General features: G+C 48.3%; 2 protein-coding genes across 6 annotated transcripts; one reads left to right on the top strand and one right to left on the bottom strand.

Annotated features, from left to right (window-relative positions):
* Positions 1–279: 279 nt before the first annotated feature.
* On the top strand, positions 280–7,949 carry AKIP1 (A-kinase interacting protein 1). 4 transcript variants are annotated; one of them, XM_043482324.1, is made up of 6 exons: positions 280–432; positions 647–874; positions 1,343–1,423; positions 3,608–3,712; positions 5,060–5,131; positions 7,517–7,949. In XM_043482324.1, exons 2-6 carry the CDS (start codon positions 653–655, stop codon positions 7,658–7,660), a joined length of 624 nt encoding a protein of 207 aa, XP_043338259.1. In that variant the 5' UTR covers positions 280–432; positions 647–652; the 3' UTR covers positions 7,661–7,949. The 4 variants fall into 4 exon arrangements, with proteins under 4 accessions (XP_043338259.1, XP_043338261.1, XP_043338258.1 ...); XM_043482326.1 differs by lacking the exon at positions 5,060–5,131; XM_043482323.1 differs by lacking the exon at positions 280–432 and having other exon boundaries at positions 444–874.
* Positions 7,943–17,270, bottom strand: C11H11orf16 (chromosome 11 C11orf16 homolog). Of its 2 annotated transcripts, none has more exons than XM_043482321.1 (8): positions 17,158–17,270; positions 16,646–16,791; positions 16,313–16,497; positions 14,785–14,941; positions 12,970–13,204; positions 11,679–12,335; positions 8,762–8,983; positions 7,943–8,275 (listed from the first exon to the last, which is right to left on the bottom strand). In XM_043482321.1, the coding sequence occupies exons 3-7, from the start codon at positions 16,477–16,479 to the stop codon at positions 8,784–8,786; spliced, it is 1,416 nt and encodes a 471-aa protein (XP_043338256.1). In that variant the 5' UTR covers positions 16,480–16,497; positions 16,646–16,791; positions 17,158–17,270; the 3' UTR covers positions 7,943–8,275; positions 8,762–8,783. The 2 variants fall into 2 exon arrangements, with proteins under 2 accessions (XP_043338256.1, XP_043338257.1); XM_043482322.1 differs by lacking the exon at positions 17,158–17,270 and adding an exon at positions 16,976–17,064.
* Positions 17,271–18,326: the final 1,056 nt, after the last annotated feature.

Raw genomic sequence — 18,326 nt, 5'->3', positions numbered from 1 at the left:
CCACTCCAGGATTCTTGCCTGGAAAATTCCATGAACGGAGGAGAATAGCGGGCTACAGCCCATGGGGTCGCAAAGAGTGGGACTCGACAGAGCGACTAACACTCTCCCCGCGTTAAGCGGTGGAGACAGTTTCTGAGGGCCAGGTCCTGACCCAGAGGCTCCTGCAGCAAGGTGGACAGACAGCTTCCGCCACCGGTCCCCCCGCTTCGCCCGCCGCCAGACCCCGCCCCCTGCATTCAAGCACCTAACCGCACAACCGGCTCGCAGACGCTGCAAGAAGGCGTGTGGGTCGCAAGCTGCACACTCCACCGCACCGGCCACGCCCCTCACCACCACCGGCCAATGGCCTGCTGCGCCGGCGCAGGGTGTTCCAGAACCAGTCCTCTCTCGCCGACTGTGCGCGGAGCGCATGCGCCTTGAGAGGCCGACTGGGTGAGGGCTCTGAAGCGAGGGGAGGGGGCCATGGAAATGGAGGGAGTGAGAGCGCACGCCTTAGGCCCTGACAGGGCGCTGGCTGGAGAGCGCGTTGGGCGGAGCCGAGGGCAGTGGTCGCCAGGGAGGTCGAGGCTCTGGGTCCGACCCCGAAATGGAGCGGCGTCCGGCGCTCCGCTGACTCGCCCGTGTTTGTGTGTATGTTCCCTCACAGGGAGACATGGAGAGCTGTTTGGTGGCCGCGGCGCTGAACGGGGTGGACCGACGTTCCCTGCAGCGTTCGGCTAGGCTGGGTCAGGAAGTGCTGGAGCGGGCCAAGAGGAGGGCGGTGGACTGGCCTTCGGTGGAGCTTCCCAAAGGCAGCGTGGGGGTCGTTTCCCGGGTGCGGTACTACGGAGAAAGAGGGCCGGCAGCCAGCCCCCAGCGCCGTCTCCCTGGAAAGGTGAGGGCCGGTGTGCTGTGGACCAGCCCATTCATTCCCTCAGCAGCGGCTTGCTGAGAACCAGGGCACGCCACACGCTGGGACCCGAGGGATCCTGTGCTTGCGGAAGCTGCTGTGTATCAGGACAGTGAACCGGAAGGTCTTGAAAACTCTTGACATTTGACAGATTCTTAGTGGGTAGCTTTAGGACACCGCTAGGTACCGCTAGTGCCCTGGTTGGTTACTTTTTAACACAATTCTTTGAGGCTATCATCTGATACTCGAGGAGAGCCAACAAACCTTTGTCCTGGAAAAATTGCATCTGTGTGTATTCCTTTTAGAGTTGGAATTCTTTCTCAGTAAGATCCTTTTACTAATTTAAACTTGCAGAGGCCTTTCAAAAAGTAAAAAGGAAGGTATTTCCAAAATGACTTCCTTCTCCAGTAGGGAATACAGATCTCACCTGTGATTTGCCGTTTATTCAAATAGAGAGAAGACAGACACCCGTCCCTCAATGCTTCCTTCAGAACAATGGCTGAATACATGAACTATACGTCAAGTCAGTGTGGGGTAAGTTGGTGTAAGCCAAAGCATGCCTCTGATCTGCCTGCTGATGGATCACAAACTGGATTTTTGTAGGATTTAGGAAGAATCTGCACCCAGTCTGTTCACCTGGTCCTGCCTTCGTGGGCAGGTTGTAATTAGTCAAGGATTTACAACAGGCGATAAATCCAGTTTACAGTTCATTCAACAAATACAGACTGCCTAGCTTTAGCTGTTAGGAGATTACAGCAATGAACAGGGCAGAAAAGTTTAGCCCTCACTATTGTTTTTAGATGGGGATGTGGGTGCTTATTTACTGAATTCCAGAGTAAGACCAAACATAAGGAGTTTTTAAAACTTTGAACTAAACTAAATTTTTTTTTAATCTGTAGAATCACTCTAAATTGGAACTGAGTCTGTTTTCAAAGCAAAAATTGAAACAAAATCCCTCCATTAGATTTTAATCTCTTTTCCAAGTCCCTGATAACATAGTTTTTAAGTACGTCCCTTTGGGTCCATATCACTTGTTGGCTACAAAGCTGATTTTGTGGCACAGACACAGTGCCCTCATCAGAGGTAGTGTGGCTTAATGGCAGGGGTGGCATCCCAGGAATCCGACCTGTATTCTGCCACTTCCTGGCTCTAATGCCTTAGGCCAATTAGTTTCTCTCAGCCTTACCTTCCCTGTGGTAAATTGACAATGTTCAAGTCCTTTCCAGCCCTTTTAGTCTGTTTCTTCAGTTTCCACTGAAAGATGAACGCCAGAAAATTGCCATAAACTGTAGCACAGAGGACCTATGTGAGATTTTCGGTCCCATTCATTAAAATGAGTGAACAAAGGTTGTAAAGATACTCTTCTCAAAAGCATACACTAAGGTCATCTCTAAGTACTTTAAGGGAATGTTGAAGGTGGACCAGCCAACATTCAAGAAAATCACCTGCGTGGAAGGTACTCTGTGTCTTCTAGGACTTAAAACAGACTCTGTGGTCTTGTCCAGCCTAACATTTTATGATTCTTATGTGGGTGGTAAGGGTGCTGGTCTCTATGATAGAAGGAAGAAAATACCTCGTTTCTATCCTGCTTTTCAATTTCATAATGAATATTGAAATTAAAAAAAAATAATGTTTCTACATCTTTTATAAAATCCTTACGACTCCAAGAATAGGATTCCAACCAATGAGATACGGTTCAGAGAGTATTTTTATGTTCTTATTCTGTGAAATGGTTTTAGAAAAATCCATAACTTTGGCTCTACTATAAAGTGATGAAGTTAAACACTTTGGTTCATGGTTCAGTAAAAGGAATAATATTTGTCTTTGGTTTGAGGTTTAGCAAATTGATATTCTTCACTTTGGTTTTCAGTTCATGCTTCAGTTCAAGTCTCCATTAAAGAATGGAGCCTCAGAACTCCTTGGCTCTCTAGAGATAGAATTAAGAACAGTGTTCTGAGTTCATTTTCAGAATTTTGAAGCAGCCCCTAAGTTACATCATTAGATTCATGTCCTGATGCGCTTTTCCCAGCTTCTCATTTTTTTGGTCTCTTGCCTTAAACATTGTCCCTACCCTTTGTTCCAAACAGGCAAGCTTATGATGTCCTCGACATTAGTCACTATCAAGGGCAAGTCTAAGGTTAACTTGGAGGGGGAGGAAGGAAGTAGACAAGGGAAAAAACTGCTTTCTGATCCTTTGGATGATTTTGCCTAAATCAGAGATTACTCCCTCCCCTCCTCCACATGGGGAGAACGACTGTCTAGTGGTTGTATTTCCTGTTGTATTTCTAAATTGCCAACAGATGCACCTCTCTCTTCTCTTGGCCTTGCCTGAGACTTAGTAAACACGGACCTGTTTGTCAGAACTTGTCATGAATAGAGATGAAATGGCTTGTGTATTGATATCAGAGTGAGGATGTTGTGAAAACTATTTAACCTGGCAGAGAGCATGGTCCTACCCAGCTTGAGTTGCCAGAGTTCTTGCCCTGCAGAGGCAGCAGATGGCAGCAAAGTAATGCCAACTGCAGTTTCCTTCTCTGCAGTCACTTTACACAGGCTAAGATTTGTTACATGACTTAAGAGGCTTCTTGGGAGGGCAGGTAATTTACCTTTGCTCTCTTGCCTCTCTTCTTAACCATAATTTGTCCAAGTAACAGGGTGTTTTTTGAAAATCTGACCAGACTCTTTGGTTACCCAATGTCTTCCACGTTACTTCTCTAGAAATATTACTCATCTGCACCAGAGGAAGGAGGGGCAACCCACGTCTACCGCTATCACAGAGGGACATCGGAGCTACACCTGTGCTCTGATGCAGGGAGTGGTCAGGTATGTATGCTCAGCTGTGCTGTGCCCTCAGCCTCCGAAACTGGGAGGCCCTACATCCTGGAGCTTCTGCTGGATTGTGTTATTGGGTGGCTGGGTGACTCAACATGACAGCACTTTATGGAAATGTTTCTCTTTGGAGAATTTACAGCAGTGAACATGAAATAAGGAGTTTCTGTCCAAAATACACGATTGATGCCACTATAGGATCTTCAGTGACAGTACTGGGCCAAGGGATTCTTGAGCAGGCTTAACAAAAATGCTTCAGATATCCTCTTCTACATCTAGAGATATGAAAGAGACTTTTAATCATCATGTATTTTACCAAAAAAAATGTTTTTTAAATAAAGTTGTGATAAGTATCATATCTTTGGTAATTTCAAAAAAGGAAGTGCAAGGAGGGGGTCTCTTAACAACATCCTTTTCCTAAAGATAACAGTTAAGGCTTCTCACTATGAATTCCCTGTCTTACCACATGTCACTCTGGGAAGTCTAAAAGACTCTACTTGTTGAACTGATTCAACAGGAGTCCTTTGTTATTGTTTCTGGGAAGAGTTGGTTTTTCTTGTTTTTGTTTTTAGGTCCTCTAGTTGCACTCAAAGGTAGCAAACTTAAGTCCAGAGTCTAATCCACAGGTTGGATTCCTGACCTCTCTGTTTTGAGAAGGGATAGGAGAGTGGTCACAGGGATATGAGCGAGGACTGGCTGTGTGCCAGAAGTCCCTCCCGTTTCCCTGGCCTGGGGTGCGAGTGGCAGCACCAGGGCCTGGATCCAGGGCTCCCATTTCTGACCTGATCCAGGCCCCCTTAAGAGCACCTGACCCTAAGGGAGCTTACACGTGTGCAAGAGTCATTTGTATCCCTCCCCTCCCTTCCTATATAATGTAAGTTGATGACTCTAAGGGAAATTGACTTTCTCAGTTCAGTCTCTTCCTCTCTAGTACTCCCACTGCTGGGAGAAGCACAGAAGAGAATTCTATTTTCTGAAAGCCTGTTAAACGTCAGTCCCTTTTGCACTTTAAATCTTTCCTACAGTCTAGTATCCCCAGGTTATAGCCTAGAAATCAAGACTTAAGAGATATTAATCTGTCCCTCTCAATAAATGGCAGGTGTAAGATTCAAACTCAGGTCTGTCTTTCTCCAAAGCCCATGTAAGGATAAAAGGTAATGATGGTAAACATCTGACTAAAAGTACTTCACAGAAATCACTAAAAACCTTAAGAACTTAGTGACAACTTGGAAAACAGTGACAGTACAATCATTAGTTCTTCATTAAGTAGGAAAAAATTTCTCTTTACCATCCAGAAGTCAAAGTTTGGGCCCTCATCAGTGTTTCTACCTCTCTCTTCAGAGAAAAGACGCAGGCTTTAGTGTTGGAGGCATGCATCAGGTGTCAGAGTGTGTGCTGAAGGCATCCCAGTCTGTGAGTACAGAACTTCTAGGGCACCGGGCTTCCCCACCACTGCTGTCCATGAATCAGCTGACCGGGTTATAACAGGGTTCTTTGTGTTGGATCCATATTATTTTTAAGTTGGGATATTTTTACCCTTGGGGAAAGTGTGCAGCATTTTAGTTGACTGTAAAATTATATTTTCTTGGTATCCTTCCTTCCCTTGAAATTTCAGAGATAGTGTTTGTGCCTCAACTCATAGTTGTGGTCGGAAAGAATGCAGAGCATTCATAACTCCATTCCTACAGCTCAGCTGGGCTGGCACTGGGCCCTGCTGGAATTTCACCATCTGTTTAAGCAGCAGGAGGGGCCTGACCCTCCTGCTTATGAAGTGAAAACCATGGCTGAAATTCTGAAACATATACATTCAGCTAGATCGGGTTCCAAAACATTGAAAGGAGTTTGTTCCTATTTTCCACAAATGTTTCTGTGTGAAAACATACAATGATGAGTTTTTCAGGATAAAATACTCATTAGTTCATTAACCCAGGGAATCTTCCGGAACTTGGAAGGACTGAATTCTGAGGAGTGGAACCCTGTATGTTGCAGTAGTAGTTTAATTTTTGTTGGTCTACAGTGTACTCCTAGCCTGGATTCAGAATATACTAGAGTTAGTAGCAACTAAGACTATTCTGCTTCTAGTACAAGTTGTTAGGCTTAGATGCCTCCAATACTGGCTGGATGTTGGTAATGCTTTTTTTCCTGATATTCACAGTGTTGAAATCACAGATGCCAATCTTGCCCCTTTTTATGCAGAGCATCCTTGACTTTCTGCCGATTCTAATATAGCTGTATTTCCTGAAACCTTTTCTTTTCATAGTTGATGATCAATAAATAGTTGTGGCCTTATACACATTCACATCACTTAAATGATAAGCCTCCAGTTTTGCAGTAACTGGGCATGAAAGGATATAGCATAAAGCATCTTTGGAAACACTTGGCTTCAAATTCATTTGTAAGATGGGAAGAGAGGAAGTTTCATAAAAGTATAAATATTATCATGTAGTCCTCCCAGCAGAATTCACTGGCCAGTAGTTTGGTCCCCCATCCCCAGGAGTGGTATAGAAATGACATCTTCTGTCTGTGGCTTCTTCTAAGCATTGAGTAAGCATGTAGTGGTCTCCCTGCTGTGGGAGAGAAGCTTTGGCTCTTAATTACAGGTTCTTTTCTGGTTTGTGATTTTGCTCTTTAGCCATTTGAGCTGGGACCTCTCCTCTGCCTGCACATCTGCCCTGACCCTTCCAAGCCAGGCCTGAAGTCTGTCCTTGCAGGATGGCTTGTGCTCAGCTCAGCTCTAAACATAAGTCTTTTCCTTAACTCCAGCTTCCTGTGTTTTGCACTTTAGATCTTCTTCAACTTACATCCTGATAAATCCATCATAAGTTGAAAATATCATAAATCGAAAGTGTACTTAATATCCCTAAGCTACTGAAAGTCATAGTTTCGCCTTGCCTGCCTTAAACATGCACAGAACACTTATATACCCTGCAGTTGGGCAAAATCATCTAATGCAAAACCTACTTTATAGTGAAGTTTTGAATAGTTCATGTAATTTATCAAATGCTGCACTGAAGGTGAAAAGGAGACCGGTTGTGTGGGTACAGAATGGTTATAAGTTTATCAGTTGTTTACTCTCGAGACTGCACAGCTGACTGGGAGATCGCTCACTGCTGCCGCAGCATCAGAGTAGCCTGCAAAAAGATCAAAATTGAAAGTACAGTTTCTACTGAATGCATATCACATTCACATTATGGTAAAATTAAAAAAAAAAAAAAAACACATGAGTCAGACTGTTGTAAGTCAGGGACCATCTGTATGGGAGAACCAGCCCTCCAAGGGAGGACGTTAGCCAGCCGGCCGACTTGCTGCATGACAAAATGGGATCTATTCATAGTCTCAGCTTTAGGAGAAATGTTTCATTCTAATAATGAATTTAGCAAAGCACACCTAAAAAGAATGCTTTGCATCATCCCACAGTGCCTTGCCATTACTGCTGATCTGTGCTAACAGGTGCCACTGCCTACTTTCGAGCCCCAAAGCAATAGTCATTAGTCTTTCCCTCCACCTGATTCTTACCTTTATACTCCAACCAGTGTGTCCTTTTATGATTCTTCATGTTCCTGCAACATGAAGCATTTTCACATACATTCTTGTGAGCTAATTTTAGCATTAAGGAGACAAGCATAGAGAGAGGGTGAGACCAGCCTGAATGGCAGTCCTGTTGCGTGGCCAAGCCAGGTGTAGAAAGCGTAACCTCCATCTCCCTCGTTAGTGCCTCTCACTGCATCACACACAAGATGCCCTGACAGCACCAGGACATAAAACCTCTAAACTGGTAATATCTGCTTTTCCTTGCAGGCTGAGAACATCTCTAAGGACCTCTACATAGAGGTATATCCAGGGACCTATTCCGTCACTGTGGGTGCAGATGACTTGACCAAAAAGACTCATGTGGTAGCAGTTGATTCGGGACAAAGTGTGGACTTGGTCTTCCCCATATGAAGTTGACCATCACAGGCATCACATCACCTTTTTCTAAGTATCAAGAAGAATAAAGCTACTGTATATTCTTAATATGTATACATCAATCCTGCCTTTAGTGCTGACTGTAGAGAGTCAGCCTTCCTAGGAACTGGAGTGTGACTCTTTCAGTGCCTATTTTAACTTGAAAGTCCCCTCACCCTCTTCTGCCTGAAAGTAATAATGTAATGATGCTGTCTGAATAGTTTTTACAGCTTGATTTCCAAGCAAAGGTTAATTATGATAATAAAGGGAGAGATTTGGAAATGAAGAAAATTCCTTTTTATTGGCATTAAGAAGGGAAACAAAACGTCACTCTTGTACAATTGAGGCTTTATGAAAAGATAGCAGAGAGGCTGTGGACACGTTTGCCCAAAGCAGGCCAACCATGTTCTGTAGCCTCTATGGAAGAGGCATCCTCAAGCAGGTCTCACCCGGCCCCTAGCAGGGAGCCCTGGGCACCTCACTCCTGTGCCCCTCAGGACAGGTGAAGATGCTGCTGCTCACTGGACTGTCATCTGTGGCCCTGACTCTGCCATTTCTGCTGAAGGGTGCCTTGTCAGCCACTCTGTAGCTCCACCTCTACTCTTTAGCTTCCTATAAGAGAAAAAAAACAAACACTGAGAGTCTTATGCTGACTTTAAAAATCAGTGACTTTTGATCCTTAAAATTATGAAGTCATTGCTGTGTCCTAAGCGTCTTTAAGCTAGCACACCAACAGTACTGTTGCATCTCAGTTTAACTGCCTAGGACTTCACCTTGTTTTGAACGTAAGTTTTGCCTCAGAAAAGAGGCCAGTATTTTATATGATGAAAACAAAGTTTTAAGTAGAGCTGTCTTAGCATTCCTAGTGAGGACCAGACTCATGGACAGAAGGCCTAGCAAAGCAGACCCATACCCACCATCCTCAGGTAGAGGGGTCACTTAAACAGGGATCCTTGTACCCCCAAGAAGCCAGTGATGAAATCTGTGGGTTCTGCAAGCCTTCTGAAATCATATGCAAAATTGTGGGTTTGACTCCAAAAGATCAAAGAACCATGGAAAGAGCCCTTCAGAAACCCCTTTCCAGCCATTCTGCTTTACCTTGATCCGTGGGGCTTTTAGTCTAGGGGGAGTTCTGGCCCCCCTGATGTGCAGCAGCACCCTGACTCAGTTTTCTGCGTTCGGCTTCCTTGGGCAGGATCTGCAGCGGCTTCATGCCAGTGACGTCCAGGGCCAGCTCCCCGGGACTCCCCGCTGCAGCAGGTTTCTCTCTCTGCTGTCTGTTGCTCTTCTCATCTTTCTGGGTGCTGCAAAGTCTTATTCCTGAACCCAAAATTCAGTTAGTTGAATATGCTACCATGTTGATGGGGTTAGTCTTGATGACTTGGGTAGGACTAAATCAAGGATCACAGAATCCTTTAACTGTCTGAACCCTGTTTCAGTCATAAGCGAGGGAGGAGAGCAGCATGTCTACTGACAGGAATCCTGCCCCCAGGTTTGTTAGGTTAGGATCAGACAGTGACCTCTCAGCCTGTAACTAAAAGGAGCCAAAAGTGTGGCAGGCAGGGGGGACCCATACAAGAGGATCCTTAGGGGGCAGAGCCTCAGACCAGACTGGCAAGTGTTAGTTCTTGGTGGCACTCAAGCACAATTAGGAGAAGCAAAGCAGCACATTTTCTTAAAAGGGAACAAGATCTGGAAGGGAGAGAAGAAAACCTCTGGTGTTCGCCATGGTTTCCAACCCAGCACACATGTCCTTTTACACACTTCATCTCACTGGTTAGTAAGGCACAGCGTCCGTCTGGGATGAGGGCTGGTCGGGCTTATTCTCTATAGCTTTGAGTGCAGGTGTGGGACTCGGCAGAGGGCAGGCTCACTGATACCATGGTTCCACTCCAAGAATTAACCTTTGCCTGGAGCATAACAAATGGTCCAATAACCTAGAGGAAAGCCAGGCCAAGTACCTGAAGATACTCTATTTCTCTTTATGGCCAATTATTAGAATTTATTTGGGGATGCAGGGTACTTTAGAGAGGATCTGTTTAAATACAGTAATGGGGGAAGAGGCTGAATGTAGGTGTAGGTGGTTGAGTGGTGGAGTTAAGAGCAGTGTACACTGGGGCCAGGAAAGATTGGTCTGGACTCAGTTGGGTTTGGAACAGTCTGGATAGAATGCCATGGAGCAAGCCATGGAAACGTAGGCCTCGAACCAGGGCAGGTCTGCGCACCATGGCCCTCTGGTTACCCCACTGGCCTGCCTCTCCATGAGGCAGGGCCTCATCCTATCTCAGTTGCTCCCCACAGGCTACTCCCTGTTGGATAGGTACAGCTTTTCTTTCTCTAAGTCTGTGCTGAAGCAGGAGGCAGTGGAAGCTACGGAGAATTTAACTTGAAAACTCTAGATTTGGGCACTATTTTCTTTATATTATCACTTGTTGGAGGGCACACCTATAGAAACCTGTTTTCAAGCACTTTTTCCAGGGCCTTTCACTGTGAGGAAAGAAGTCCAGGAAGCTCTCCCTGCCCCATCTTGACATTTTCTATACAAAGTGTCCTCTTAGAGAGTGGAGGAAAAGCTCCACTGGTCACAGCTAGATTCCTGTCCCTCTAGTTATTCCCTCTCAGACATGGGGGAAAGATCCCACACCTTGAAACCTAAGGAAGGAACCATCATATAAAATACAACAGCAGTTGGGATTTCTCTGGTGGTCTAGTGGTTAAGAATTCTCCTTGCAATACAGGGGATCCGGGTTTAATCCCTGGTTGGGGAACTAAGATCCCACATGCCGCAGGGCATCTAAACCATGTACCACAGCTAGAGAGTCCATGTGCTGCACCAGGAAAGATCCTACATGACACGATGAAGACCCTGGATGCCACAACTAAGACCCAACACAGCCAAACAAAAACAAATCAGCAACTGATATGTCTATCCCTGCCCACCCCAAAGGCCAGGGATTCAGAGGAGTCACCAAGAAAGTTTCTCACTGTAGAAACAATTTCTCAGCTTCCTGAAATGGAAGACTAATAAAGTCCTTATGCCTGGAGCAAGACTGAAATCCCTGTGGGCTGACAGGTTCTGATTAAGCAGATATCCTGGAAATAGGGCAATGGCTTCAAATGGGGACTCACAGTGAGTCCCAGAGTGGGCAGTCTACAGATCCTTACACCCTTAGCAGTGGTATTCCTTAACCCTCAGTATCCCTCCCCCAGGTTGAATGTTCATTTAGTTCACCAAAGGTGAATTAGTCATCCCAGGGCCCCAAGAATCTAGTCTAGGGCTGGCTAGGGCAAGCCATCTCCTTCATAAAGCTCTGCCAGCTGCCTTAGGCATCTGCTCTTTCTGGGCCACACTGGGAATTTAAATTGCATGGCATGAGGCATTATCAGTGATACACTTCCCTAAACCTACAAGGGCATGTCACACGGGTCTTTGCTTGGGTAGAGGTTCGGGGGTGGCTGCAGATTGCTCACAATGACACTGCCTCCCCTCTCCCTGGTAGAGTGAGATGATTAAGGCTGGGCCTGGTTCTTCCCACTCTGACTTCCTCAGGGGCTCACATGAAGAGTAGGGTCTGATGACCCATGTTTAAAGACCAGTTTCTGAGTTCTCAGGGCCTTGAAGACTCTAATCAACACATGGAGGCATTCTGACTGCGCATGTAGAGAAAAATCACAGCCTCCAAGGAAAGTGAAGGAGGGGAGGGTAGAAGCGGACAATGGCAGTGAAACTAGTGAAAAAAGAAAGTACAGTTGTCAAATAGGGATGCAAAGCTTAGCACCAAGATTGGCCCATCCTTTCTTGTTAGGTCTCCATTTAATCAATAAAGCCCACTACTTTCCTCTTATCACAGCCTCCCTTCAAATGACCACACCCCCCAATGTTACTTCCAGTTTCCATCACAGCAGACACAAGTATCAGATTCCTGAGAGGACCCGCCCCCCCCACCCTGCAAGGAGGGGGTTGCAGAGGGGACGGGAGGCAGGGGCCTCAGCCCCACCCTAGGAAAAGACCTACCTGGCTTCCCCGGGTGCGGCTCAGGCCCGTTTCTCCTCCAGTACCTCCACTCTGGCTGGCAGAGGCCACCCTGCTTCCTCGGAGACTTCTCGAGAAGGATGGGGTCCGTGTTGACTGTGCTGTCCACCAGCAGCCTCTGAGGGGGGCTCATCTCCAGCTCATTCTCCAAATCCTCGTCTTCAGAAGAGGCGGTGGAGGAGGAGGAAACAGCCATGGCAGCCTGCACTGCCACTTCTTCCTCCTTAGGACTCTCCAGGGGCAAAAGCTGGGCTGTGGGCTTCAGCTCCGTTTCTGGAGGTTCTCTGGCTGCGACCCCTGAGGTCCTGATTAGAGGCCACCAGGTGGGTCCAGCCAGGGGGCAGCAGCAGAGGCAGCCCTGGACCAGCAGCTGACAGCTGGCATGTGGGTAGCAGGGAGCACACAGGAATGGAGGGCTCCAAGGAAGCCCACTGGTGACCAATCCAGCAACCGGCCCCACCAGAGAGCAGCAAGGGGCCCAGACGAGGGGCCTGGGGTACTCCCTGGTGTAAGGCTTGTGCAGCCCGTCCACAGCCTTCTTCCAGACAGCCGGGGGCACCCACTGGACCCCTCTGAGAGGCACTGGCGCTGTCCTGCCATTCCAGAAGTGAACAGTAATTTCTTCTTCTTTGGGGGATGCTATGTAACAGAGAAGGGCAACATTTTGTTACAACCGCCTCCTCCACATCAAGGGTAAGGGTTCTCTTCTCCCCAGAAGCAAAGCCTCAGGAGAGCCCCTCAGCTTTGCCTGCTGTCTCAGGCGCAAGTCTCCCTGAAAAGCCCGCCAGGGACGTTCCTCACCTGCCCCGTGTTTACCTCCCCATCCTGTGCCTCCATGTCTCAGTTTTCTCATCAAAACCAAAATGCCTCCTCAGGTAGGGGGAGGGGAGGAGGAGCCTCCTCTGTGGTTCTCTGAATTACGATGCTGCCTGGCCGGCCCCATACAAGGGGCACTGTATCCTTCCCGGAATGACATGGTGGGGGACCAGTCATGAGTACAGGTGTGACCTCTGGATAACCTCACCACACCATAGGTCAGGTAACCAACATAGACATAGTAGCCTTGGGTGATTTTGCCCTGATAAAAAATATTTTATAATCAGAAAAATATGATTTGTCTATCTGTGGCTACCCTCGGGATGAAGCTGCAAGTGAAAGGGTAAGGATTTCCTCAAGCCCCTAAGACCCCTAAGCTGTAGAGACACCCGCTTTGCTCTTTCCTCAGCCTGATCACCAGCCTGGCTCCTGGGGAGCCCCAGAGCAGCTCCCTTACCTCTCTGGGGGTCTCTTGCCTCCAAGCCCAAGAGAACAGTGCCAGGGCCATAGCGTTGTTGGTCAGGGCCCCAGGGTGCCAGCACCTTGTCCCCAGGTTGCAGTGAGTATTCCATGGTTGGCGAGAACTGAATGACATCTTCCTCAAAGACCACGCTCTGCCGCTGGGCTGGCAGCTCTGGGCCTGTGACAAGGGGAGCCTCAAATTCCACCAGCAGGACCCCCTGCCTCTCCAACTGTGGGAAGGAAAATATTCAGAATAATACCTGGACTTAGGAAGTACTACAGGGAGCCTCATGTTTCCCTACATCGCCCAGAGCCAGGCTGAGGGTCTCCCTCCCACACAGCAGGGGCCAGCTAGGGAAGGGGCCAGGCCAGGTGCTGCTGGAGCCCATTACGGCAGGGACAGGCCGGCTATGAAGCAGAGGCTCTCCCTCTGCTTCTTGCTGTGGCAGCTCTTGTTTATCACTTCCTGCCTTTCTGTTCCTGTGCCCTTTCTTTTCCTGTTTTTCTTTTCTCCTATCTTTATTTTTGGTCTGCAATTCATAGGAGTAAACTGGGTCCTCTCCATCTTTCCCCAAAGCACCCCTCTTCTCCCAGCCCTCCCAGGTAATGTTGTCCCTGTGGCCTGGACCGGCCAGGGGGTGGGGTATCACCCACAGGCCCTGTCAGGCAAGGACAGCTATGGCTGCTCCCGGGGCAGCCCTGTGCACTGCCTGCATGTCCATGACGGGAGGTGGGGCCAAGGAAGGAATGAACCGCCTGACAGGGAGGGCAGGAGGAATCCTGAGCTAATTAAAAGAACAAGCTGTTTGGAGGACTCAGTATGATTTTTGAAGAGAGATAAAGTGTGGTTACAAATTAACTTTTATCTAGTCACCAGACAGCTATATTTGAGCAAACTCCTGCTGATATTTCATTTGAAATCACATATTAGTGACTGGAAAATGACAAAATGACTTTTGATTGGAAATTCTATAATATATACTTTTTTATAAATCACACTAGTTTTCCCTCTATGGACCCACATTCACAAAGTCTGACTCTGAAAAGAAAGAGAAAAGTCCCAGTGAAGCAAGCAATCACCAAAGTAAAGCCCAGGCCTGGCCCCAGCACACAGGGACCGTGCCCCCATGAGGAAGGACACAGGTGCACGTGAGGTTCCTCTTTCCCTTAGGCTGGTGCTCCTAACTCCACACACCGAATCTTCCTGAACAAAGTGCTTCTACTGTACATTTTCTTCACTGTTACGGGTTGAATTATGTCCCCCCAAAATTCATGTTCATGTCCGAGCCCCTAGGACCTCAAAATGTGTCACACTTAAGTCTTAATGACTTAAGACAAAGTCACACTGAGTATGATTAAATAGAGTGGGCCCCTAATCCAATGACTGGTGTCCTTATAAAGAGGGGAAATTTGAACACAGACATGAGCTCAGGGAGAACAGCGAGTGAAGAAGAAGACCAAGTGCGGGGGGATGCTTCTACAAGCCAAGGGGCATCAAAGATTGCCAGCAAACCACCAGAAGCTGGGAGAGGTACCTGGAACAGATCTTCCCCCAGAGCCCTCAGAATCACCACACCTGGTTCTCTCCAGAACTGAAAGAAACAATTTCTATTGTTAAAGCCACTCAGTTTGTGCCACTTTGTCATGCAGCCCTAGCAAACTGATGCGCTCACTGACATTACATTTTCACTTCCACATCCTGGCCATGGAAGATCTGTGCTTATTTAAGAAACTGAACAGCTGAGGCATATCAGGTACGACAGGGCCACCCAGAGGAACATACAGGGAGACATGGGACTGAGGGACTTGCCTCTGGAGCAGCCTTTATCTGAGCCCTGTAATAAAAGCCATCTGGTTCCCTTCTTGCCAGGACCCATGTGTCAGCAGCCTCTCCAACTCTTCCCAGCCAGCCAGGCCCCTGCCATGCTGGGTCAGTAATGTGGAGACACGGGTAGTAAGATGCGTATCTGGGGAAAAGCAAATGGAATTAGGGAAGTAGAGAAAAGCGAGCCCTAAAACCATCAAGAAACACATTTCAAAGTTAGGTCTGAGCAGAACCATGGGGTGAACATGACAGTTAAGGTGATATGGAACAGGAGACCCTGTAAAGAGTGGCAATCTGTGACTTCCGGTAAGATAAGGTAAATTGTTGGGAGAGAAAGAAGGAGAGGAGAGTGAAGGGAATCGCTGTTTAAGGCCTGGGAACTGTTTTAAGGTAATCAGAATGGGATTAGCCTTGATACATAACGGGATGGCCAGATTCACTGGTTCTGAAACTAGATAGCAGGCCAGGAAAGCCTTCTTCCAGGAAGGGAAATCCTGAGGCGGTGTGTGGGATTCCAGGAGGAGGTTTGGAGGCTTAGATGGTGATGACAATGGAGCAAAACTACAAGGAGGCTGAGCACCATAGAGTCGGAAGAGAGGAAGAAGTATCTGAGCAGGGGAAGCACAGGGCTGAGTAAGAGGCTGACGGACAGAGAAAAGGAGAAGCTGGTTCTGGGGACTCTGGTAGACAAAACCAAGCCACAGGGAATTGTTGAATCAGGTTTCAGTTTTCCAGGAAAAAAAAAAAGTGTTTATTTTTTGTGGGCAAGCCAGGATACAGGACTGTTTAAACTCTGGCTTTGAAGGGAAATGGTCCACATGGGTGAAACAAGAAAGGGGGCTGTAAGGTTCAAGCCTGGGCAGACTGACTTGAATAGCATGGGACTTGCACAATTTGTATGTGCTTATCAGCTGAGGTTCCCTTCTCCTCTTGTATTCTCACTGTAGACAGCTAACTTTGGGTACCATTCACAAAAAGCTAGGACAACTGGGGGAACCTGAGGAGGGATCTGGTCACCTCACCTCACCTAATTCCTCATATAGGGCCAGGGCAAGTCTCAGAGAAGATGATAAAATGAGCCAGAAGTTTGATAACTGGTGATGCCTGCCTTCTCCCACACATGCCAACTCTGACATCAGCCCCTCTGCTACAAAGTGGGACAAAAGCCATGTCAACCCTTGTCGCTGGGGGTAGAGTTTATTTTTATTTATTTATATTTTGGCTGCACATGGAGGCATGCAGGATCTTAGTTTCCTAATCACGGATCGAACCCGTGTTCCCTGCAGTGGAATCCTGGATGCCTAAACACTGCACCGCCAGGCAAGTCTCTTTGTATTTATTTATTTATCGTGAGTACAGTTGGGGCGATTATAATAACCCAAGGAACTCAGCGCACACGGGTAAGGGACCTTTTCGGCCTTCCCAGGAAGCAAGTCTTCTCTCTCCTGGGCCATTATGTCTCCCACCATCTTGAGCCAAGAACAGAGAGGAAAAAAGAAGCACAGATGGGTACCTGGTGAGGAGGCTGTGCCGGGTCAGCCAGGGTGCTCGGCAGGCGAGGGGGCAGGTGAAGGTGAGGTCCCAGGGAGGAGCGGTGCCGGCCCAGGCAGGGGCCTTCAGGGTCGTGGCCACGCTGCAGTATTTGGGCAAAGGCGTCCCAGGCCCCGCGGAGGAGTCCATAGACCTCAGTGAAAATACCTGAGAACCAGCGGCTCTATTACCTGAGCTGCAGCCCACAGCCCAGCAGAGGGCGCCTGGCTCGCGGCTGCGCTCAGCTCTGTGGTTTGCGGCCTCTCCGCGGCCCCACCCGCTCCCACCACGCGCAGGGTGTCCCCAGAATCATCACCTGCCCGGGGAGACTCCGCTCAGGAAATAGGGGAGGGGTTGAAAGAGCAAGAGCTGTGATTTCCCAGAAACCCAGCTGGCAGTCCACCGCCTGCTGGCTGCGTGCTCACTTCACCTGGGTGCGTCAGTTAACGCCCTGGAGACGATCTGTGGAAAGCACCTGGCATCTTTAAGTAGCTCAATCAATATACATTAGTTTTTTTAACCACCACCCCCCACCTCCACCCCAGTTGTAGGGACTTCGGGGGTTTAAAACCATACTTCCTTTTACAGATCCCAGCCCTTGATGACAAACTGACCCCTAACCCAAACCACAGACTTCCCTCCTAACCTGGTCACCTGGAGGATTGACTCGACCGAGCTGAGAGCCCAGGGCGGTAGCCTCCGTAGATGTGCTCAGAGGCGACAGCTGCCACCCAGGGCCCGAGATCACACTCGGCTGGCCCAGCCCAGCTCGGCCCTGTTGGGTGTGCTCCTGCCCAAGCCCACGGTTCTGACCCCAAGAGTACTTACCACAGCCCCAACCAGACTCCTCCACCTCAGCCTGGGTCCCTTCCGACAGTTGGGAGTTCACGGCCTCAGCCCAACCGACTCCTGGTTGCCAAGCAGGTTGCCATGGATACAGCCAGCTGGGCCAGAGGGAGTGCACTGAGCATGTGCGGAGGGGAGACTGGGGCCTTGGGCAGCATGGGCGGGAAGGGAGGGTGGGGGGTTGGTTATTCACCGCCTTTCTGGAGAGTGGTGTTGACAGGTGGTGTTGAGGAGAAGGGCCAGTGTAGCATCAGTTCCCAGAAGCTAAGCTTCTCCACTGCTAAAGAGTCAGTGGCGGTGGGAAGCCCTCCTGGATCTAGGAGAGTCTTGGGAGGGAGGGGGCTAACCCCACAGTCTTAAGGCTGTTGATCTGCCTTCCTCCTCTGTGGGCAGGAGGCTGGAGTGGAGGGAACCCACTGGTTGGCTTAAGGACTCTTAAGATAGAATTTGTAGTTTAAAATGAAATAACCAAAAGCGTGAGCACGTTTGTCTGAAGGACACAGGGCTGCTGAGAAGCAGGTGTGTGGTGATAACTTAGGGTGGTGGGAGTGGACACCGGGGACCAAAGGAACAGAAGTCCAGATTCTGCTTTCATTTGAACATCCAGAGGAGACTGGTATTTGAGGCATCTGACAGCCATTTTGCACATCTGTGAGTGTCTCTACCACATCTATTCCCCCCTTCCACCAGTTCCTGTTTCTGTTGTGAATCTGAGTGGTAGGGAGAGGCTGGCTGTACCCCCTCGTTGATGTGTGTCCACCAGCACATTCCATCCCCTGTCCTCTAAGGCATCGGCATGTCCCCTGCCTCTCCAGTCAGCATGAATCTCAAGACTTTTGTTAGAAATCTTGGTTATAGAACTTATCTCTCCTCCTATACATAAATAAGAAAGCTTATAGTTCTGGGAGCTCCTGACAGTCTTTCTGGGACACTGAAGCTGTTCCCAGAGAGGATAGATTTAAAGAACACAGATTCTCGGTGACAGTGTTGAACCTTGTCTGAACCTGTACCCCTTGCAGTGGGAGTGCAAAGTCTTAACTTCTGGACCACCGGGGAAATCCTCCCTTTTTTGATTGTACCAATTTTTGTTAGATTTTTGTATTGCTCCCAGCCAAAAGCATCCTAAATGATGTCTACCCTCACAGAGCTTA

Source organism: Cervus canadensis, chromosome 11 (assembly GCF_019320065.1).
Source record: "Cervus canadensis isolate Bull #8, Minnesota chromosome 11, ASM1932006v1, whole genome shotgun sequence".
Lineage (NCBI taxonomy): Eukaryota > Metazoa > Chordata > Mammalia > Artiodactyla > Cervidae > Cervus > Cervus canadensis.
The sequence above is the reverse complement of the archived record's forward strand: the minus strand, read 5'-3'. Positions and strand labels throughout refer to the sequence as shown.

Coding starts and splice junctions, on each gene's coding strand:
- AKIP1 (XM_043482324.1), top strand. CDS start 653: ATGGAGAGCTGTTTGGTGGCCGCGGCGCTGAACGGGGTGGACCGACGT. Junction 875..1,342: donor AGCGCCGTCTCCCTGGAAAG/GTGAGGGCCGGT, acceptor TTATTCAAATAG/AGAGAAGACAGACACCCGTC. Junction 3,713..5,059: donor CTGATGCAGGGAGTGGTCAG/GTATGTATGCTC, acceptor CTCTCTCTTCAG/AGAAAAGACGCAGGCTTTAG.
- C11H11orf16 (XM_043482321.1), bottom strand. CDS start 16,479: ATGGACTCCTCCGCGGGGCCTGGGACGCCTTTGCCCAAATACTGCAGC. Junction 14,942..16,312: donor CGGCACAGCCTCCTCACCAG/GTACCCATCTGT, acceptor GCTTTTCCCCAG/ATACGCATCTTACTACCCGT. Junction 8,984..11,678: donor GCCGCACCCGGGGAAGCCAG/GTAGGTCTTTTC, acceptor TTTTGGGTTCAG/GAATAAGACTTTGCAGCACC.